General features: G+C 38.0%; 1 protein-coding gene across 10 annotated transcripts in view; it reads right to left on the reverse strand.

The window, feature by feature from the left end:
• The window catches only part of LOC106881484 (nesprin-1), an 811,219-nt gene that overhangs the window by 631,478 nt on the left and 172,508 nt on the right, over nucleotides 1-7,233 (reverse strand). For all 10 annotated transcript variants that reach the window (XM_052966929.1, XM_014931893.2, XM_014931887.2 and 7 more), the window contains 3 exons: nucleotides 6,441-6,608; nucleotides 4,555-4,692; nucleotides 1,556-1,717 (listed from right to left, as the gene is read on the reverse strand). In XM_052966929.1, coding sequence (XP_052822889.1) covers nucleotides 1,556-1,717; nucleotides 4,555-4,692; nucleotides 6,441-6,608 — 468 coding nt within the window. The remainder of the gene's footprint in view (nucleotides 1-1,555; nucleotides 1,718-4,554; nucleotides 4,693-6,440; nucleotides 6,609-7,233) is intronic.

A 7,233-nucleotide genomic window follows, 5' to 3' on the forward strand; every position in this document is an offset into this window, starting at 1 on the left:
GTATCTAAAGCGTCCCCTTTACCTTTGTAGCAGTTGACTATGATGCTGCTACACCAGTCATAGGGTATGACTCCTTCGTGTATCACCTGGTTCGTAATACGGGTGACTAGGCTATAGCCAACACTGCCAGATATTTTGAGCATCTCTGCAGTGATTCCTGATGGGCCGGGGGCTTTCCCGGTCTTCATACTCTTAATTGCTTTATCTACCCTGGTACTATCAACTCGGATAGCTGGTCCCTCTATTGGGTCGACATAAGGCAGGCTCTCTTTCTCCCATTCATTCATACATACATATATATATATATATATACATACATATATACATACATATATATATATATATACATACATATATATATATTCACCCATTTAGCATACTGATTTTTTTGTCAAATGTAATGCTTATTTTTTTTTTTCACATTGTTTTGAATTTATCGTGCATTATCTTGTAGCTTCAAGAATTCAATGAAGTGACTGTTTATTTTGATAATGACATTGTAGAGTAGATGTGAAAGGTCAGATCTTGCCAGTTTGAGCATAGAACAGGTAGAATATTTGGGCTGGATGTGGTTGGCTTAAATGCTAAAGCTTAAACCATTATGTTATTCCTTTGTGTAAATCACATTAACTTCCTCGCTCTACTGTCCCAGACTAATGAAATATAGGTTCCAGTCTTATCTTAATGACAAATCAGTTAGCAGTAAAAAGGACACTTGCTCCAACATAAAAACACACCCTACCCTTATAAGCAGTGACAAGGAAAACAAAATAAGAGACAAATAAAGATTGATGTATTCTAAATCTTGAGAAGCGTAGGAGTGGCTGTGTGGTAAGTAGCTTGCTACCAACCACATGGTTCCGGGTTCAGTCCCACTGCATGGCACCTTGGGCAAGTGTCTTCTACTATAGCCTCAGGTCAACCAAAGCCTTGTGAGTGCATTTGGTAAATGAAAACTGAAAGAAGCACGTCATATATATATATATATATATATGTGTGTGTGTGTGTGTGTGTGTGTGTGTGTATGTGTGCGTATATGTTTGTGTGTCTATGTTTGTTCCCCCAACATTGCTTGACAACCGATGGTGGTGTGTTTACGTCCCCGTAACCTAGCGGTTAGGCAAAAGAGACCGATAGAATAAGTACTAGGCTTACAAAGAATAAGTCCTGGGGTCAATTTGCTCGACTAAAGGTGGTGCTCCAGCATGGCCGCAGTCAAATGACTGAAACAAGTAAAAGCATAAAAGCGTAAAGGCTTTTGAAATCTGATGTTTAGTTTCAGTTTCATAGACAAGATGTCAGTCTATGTTTATATGTAACATTCCCTGATGGTTTCTATTTACTTCAGACAGAAATGAGGTAATGTAAAAAAAAAAGGGTTCTGTCCAGAAACATCATGAAACGCCAACAATAGATCTGTACATGAGACTCTGGACAGATACTTGTATAGCAAAATAGTCTTAGAATAAGATGGTGACAATTGCATTCATTGTAATGTAGTGATTAATAAAAGTCTGACAAAAATTCTTTAAAAAAAATTTTTTTTTTTTTTTACCTTGTGTTTCTGAAGTGCTTCTTCTGCATGGTCACCACTGGCCAACTTTTGTCTGTTTTGTTCGACGATAACTTTCGCTTCATTAATGGAGTCATGGAAATGAGATTTTTTATAGTGAAACTCTAAATACATTTGCCTGGCAGGAATTTGGGATTCCAGTTCCTTCAAAACAAAAATAAATAGAAACAAGAGATCAGATAAATAAAAGAGTTTCCTTTTTCATTTTAATTAGCTAGGCAGCTAATTATAACTTCAGTGATTGTTCAATTACTGTCTTCCTATATCTGTAGTGATGGATTTTGTCTTAGCATGTGGTTGCCAGTGAGTACATGCTACTGACAAAGCACAAAGAAGCAGAAATGTGTGTCTAACACTCTCAATGCCCAGCTGAATGACATTCATGCTACTCATACATTTGTGTTTTTAAACACAGTACGTTCGTAGGGGATATTATCTCAAGATGAAAACTGAAAATTAATTTGCCTTTCACAATATATTTGCATTAAGCATTAAATATGATGTGATATATATATATATCGTGATCGTTGCCAGAGCCACGGATTGGCTCCCGTGCCAGTGGCACATAAAAAGCACCATTCAAACATGATCGTTGCCAGCGTCGCTTTACTGGCACATGTGCCAGTGGCACGTGAAAAACAACTGAGTGGGATTACAGTAGAGAGGGAGGCAGCTTTATGCTAGGTGATGAAAGGTTAAAGTATGAAGGAAGGAGCTAGAACAGGTTTCTTACTGCAGAGGAGATACATAGCTACTCAATTATACAAGAGTGAGTGAGAGTAATTAGTGTAAAGCAGGGAAAAAGAGATAAAGATAAGGGTGACAAGATGACAGGGTGGGCCCTAGGCAGAAGAAAAAGTGTGGCTGTTGCCAATGCCGCCGCACCGGCTCCCATGTAGGTAGCACGTGAAAACACCTTTTGAGTGTGGTCATTGCCAGAACCTCTTGACTGGCCCTCATGCCGGTGGCAGGTAAAAGCACCCACTACACTCTTGGAGTGGTTGGCGTTAGGAGGGGCATCCAGCTGTAGAAACTTTGCCAGATCAGATTGAGCCTGGTGCAGCCTTCTGGCTCACCAGTCATCAGTCAAACTGTCCAACCCATGCCAGCATGGAAAGCAGATATTAAACGTAGATGATGATGAGATACATTGCTTTTGTTGCACATAATGCATTTTTATTCAACCAGGTGGCTAACTGCAACCTCAGTGATTTTTTTTAACCACTGGTTTCCTATATAAGTAGTGACAAATTTTGTCTTAGCATGCAGTCGGCAGTGGGTGTGTGCAATTGACAAAGCCCAAGGAGGCAGAAATGCACATGTGGCATTCTTACAGCTGCTGCTGTATGAATTTCATTAACTACTGGTATATTTGTGTTTTTAAACATGGTATTTCCATAAGAGCTGTTATCTCTGAATGAACACCTCAGTTAATTAGCTTTTCATGATGTATTTGTATTAAGTATGATACAGAGATGACTATTTTATTTTCAGCTTCATAAAAATAGAGTTGTATTCAAAGCTTGTAAGAACCATATTAGTAAGGCTGATACTGTTGTTTAGACGCAAGTCAATCCTGACTGAGCAGTAGAGCACTGAACTGAATGCCCTGTGGTATTTTTCCTAAGTCCCTTCACTCTGAGTTCTAACCTCGAGGTCAATTTTGCATTTCATTCTTTCATTCATCCATCATCGCTTTAACATCCACTTTTCCATTCTTGCATAGGTCAAACAGAGTTTATTAAGGCAGATTCTTCTACAGCTGGATGCCTTTCCTGTCACCAACACTCATCTGTTTCCAGACAAAGTAATATTTCTTCATGGCCAGACATGTTTTCACAGAATATTGGAAATGAATGAATGAAGGACACTGCTTGTATAACATTGATTGTTTACAGCCATCATATGATGCCATGACAAGGAAACACACACACACACACAAGTGTACCTATTTCTGAGACAATAAAAAATACCAATTTTGATTGGTGAAACAGAGTATGATGAGTACGCAGTATACTGGGTGTTTTTTCATGGTACCAGCATTAGTGAGGTCCCCATGTAAATTAAAAGCCTAAGATCACTTTCAACTGAGTGGGATTACAGTACAGAGGGAGGCAGCTTTATGCTAGGTGATGAAAGGTTAAAGTATGAAGGAAGGAGCTAGAACAGGTTTCTTACTGCAGGGGTAATACATAGCTACTCAATTATACAAGAGTGAGTGAGAGTAATTAGTGTAAAGCAGGGAAAAAGAGATAAAGATGAGGGTGACAAGATGACAGGGTGGGCCCTAGGCAGAAGAAAAAGAAGGATGGATATGTAGAAGTTGCACGGTTGTATGGTAAGAGTGAGGTGTAGTTTCAGATGAGTAAATATAGAGACTGGTGAACAAGGATATAGTAAGTCCTGTCTCAATCCTAGGTTTCCACTCAGTTTCCATGGGATGTAAGTAACTAAGATCACATCATTCCCTCTGAATAGCGAGTCAGTCCATTGCAGAGGTTCTCATTTACAGCTGAGTGAACTGAGGCAATAGGAAATGAAGTGTTTTCCTCAAAAACACAACACAATTTTGCAATAGGGGATGCATGCACACCCAAGCCATTAGACCATGTAGCTTCACACAAGGGTGTTAATTATGTGAGTGAATGGGAGGGAGGAGATTGAGAGTGAGTAAAGGGAAGAAAAAGAAAGAAATATATATGCCAGATAAATGATTTTTTGATGCCTGATCAGTTGGATATATATTTCTTTCTACTATAGGTATAAAACCAAAATTTTTGTTGGGTGGGGGTAGTCGATTACATCAACCCCCAGTGCTCAACTGGTATTTATTTTATCAATCCTGAAAAGATGAAAGGCAAAGGTGACCCCAGCAGTATTTGAACTTAGAATGTAAAGACAGACAAAATGCCCAGTATGCTAACAATTCTGCCAGCTTGCTGTTTCGATCAGTTTGATCTATATTAAAACAATAAACTTACCTTTAGTTTATTTTTAGTCTTGTTAACAGTCTCATTTATCTGGGGAGCTTCATAACCGGGTATAAGTCGTAGCAACTGAATACTAGATTCATGGAAATCCTTCCAAAGAACATCACCAGTGTTGCCATCAAAAAACTTCTGCATGAGAAAAAGAAAATAAAAGAATAAAACAATGATTTTGTTAATATTGGTTTCAAATTTTGGCACAATGCCAGCAATCTTGGGGGAGGGGTAAGTTGGTTATACTGACCCTAGTGTTCAACCGATATTTATTTTATAAACTTCAAAAGGATGAAAGGCAAAATCAACTTTGGTGGGATTTGAACTCAGAACATAGAGACAGACAAAATGCCGCTAAGCATTTTGCCTGGCATGTCATTCCTTTTTCTATTTTTTTTTCCAGGCGTTAGGAAGGGCATCCAGCTGTAGAAACTCTGCCGAATTAGATTGGAGCCTGGTGTAGCCATCTGGTTGCACCAGTCCTCAGTCAAATCGTCCAACCCATGCTAGCATGGAAAGCGGAAGTTAAACGATGATGATGATGATGATGATGATGATGATATATATATATATGTAGCATTGAATTGTTTGGTTTCTTGTTCTAAAAAATATATCTAGAACCACTTTATCAAATGAGTCCTTTCCCAATTTTTTCTGAGATATGATATACAAAGGCCAATTTAACAGCTATTTCAAGCAGGCTGGCAACTATGTAGTGGGTCAAGCCCTCACTGGTTCTCACACCATTCAGTATTTAGAGAAGAACTATTAAAAAAAACAAACAATCTGTGTTAGGAAAAGCATCTATCTGTTAAATTCTTGCTTCAACAGCCAATGCAAACATATCTATTTAGAACTTTTCAGGGAATTCTAAACCAATAAATCACTTGTTCCTTCTATATGGTATTGAGTTCTTTCCAAGATATTTAGTTACTAAACAAGATCAAAATAGTAAGATCAACAGGTAGAAAAGCACAGATAATTGACAGCTCTCACAGATGTTTTATAAAAAAAAGAAAACTAACGCTCACAGCCCATGCAATGGCTTATTTTCCTTATTTATTTTCCTGTGCTTGCAATGATAAAATGGTTTGAGCAAATGTAAATGTTTTTATACATGTACGCCATTCTTATCATTAATCATTCAATTGTGAAGTAAGAGCAGAACTTTTTTCTTATTTCTTGTTCTGCCAGTACACTAAACAAAGAAAGATATAAGTATTAGAAGTATAACACAATACATAACAGCAGTAAGATTTCAATTTACACTGTCATCACCTGGCACAAAGCCAACTCCTTCAATACCACTGGTATCACATAAAAAGCAGCCAGTCTACTCTGTAGAGTGTTTGGTGTTAGCAAAGGCATGCAGCTATAAAAAAAAAATCACACCAAAACAGACCTTGCCAGTTCCGATTCCACAGAAAAAGCACCCACTACACTCAGCGAAGTGGTAGGCATTAGGAAGGACATCCAGCCATAAAAACCATAACAAAGCAGATTTTGCCAGTGCTGGTACCATGTAAAAAGCAACAAGTTCACTCTGTAAAGTGGCTGGTATTAGGAAGGGCATCCAGCTATAAAAAAACTTTGCTAAAATGAACTTTGCTAGTTCTGGTTCCACATAAAAAGCACCCAGTTCACTTTGTAAAGTGATTGGCATTAGGAAGAGCATCCAACCATAAAAACCATGCCAAAACAGACATTGGAGCTTGGTGCAGTCCTCTGGCTTGCCAGCTCCTGTCAAACCATCCAACCCATGCCAGCATGGAAGACAAACATTAAAAGGTGATGAGGATTAAGGTCAGAAATCCAAACCTATCACCAAATTCACTGGAAATTGAAGTATGTAAATTTTAAAAAATAAAGGAGATAGATTTAAAAACCTTATGCTTTTTAATTAGATCAGGAATGTCATCATCAGAGTCTGCAAGGACTTCTCGAGCTTGCTCTATCCAATCATCCATTTGCTGGTATCGCTGGCAATATAACTGCCAAAGTTGAAAGGCTTCTTCAAGCTTCTTTTCACTCTCACTTGCTGAGCTGTTCAATGTCTGCAATAACACAAACGAGAAATTTAACAGAAATATTCAAAAAAATGGACACAGATAGATGAAAGTGAAACTTATCTAAAAATACATTCAACTTATTGAGTGATCTTAGAAATATAATTTGTTTTTTATTAATAATAAAGTTGTAGAAGCTGCTCTCTAAAGTTGGAATGTAAATTTGTTTGAAGTTATTTATTGTGCCTCAAGTGTAACAACTTCAAAAATACTATATTGTTGAGCAGATATGGTATGTGAAGATAATTTAAGGTTAGAATAAACAAGCACAGAACGATACACATACAACTTCATATAGTTATATAAGTACATACACACACAAAAAAAAAATATAGACACATACAAACACACATATACAAACACACACACACAGATAACCGCATATACATCATGTATGACAGCACTCATCATCATCATCATCATCATCGTTTAACGTCCGCTTTCCATGCTAGCATGGGTTGGACGATTTGACTGAGGACTGGTGAAACCGGATGGCAACACCAGGCTCCAGTCTGATTTGGCAGAGTTTCTACAGCTGGATGCCCTTCCTAACGCCAACCACTCAGAGAGTGTAGTGGGTGCTTTTACGTGTCACCCGCACGAAAACGGCCAC

The sequence above is a fragment of the Octopus bimaculoides genome, chromosome 4 (assembly GCF_001194135.2).
Source record: "Octopus bimaculoides isolate UCB-OBI-ISO-001 chromosome 4, ASM119413v2, whole genome shotgun sequence".
NCBI classification, from domain to species: Eukaryota; Metazoa; Mollusca; class Cephalopoda; order Octopoda; family Octopodidae; genus Octopus; species Octopus bimaculoides.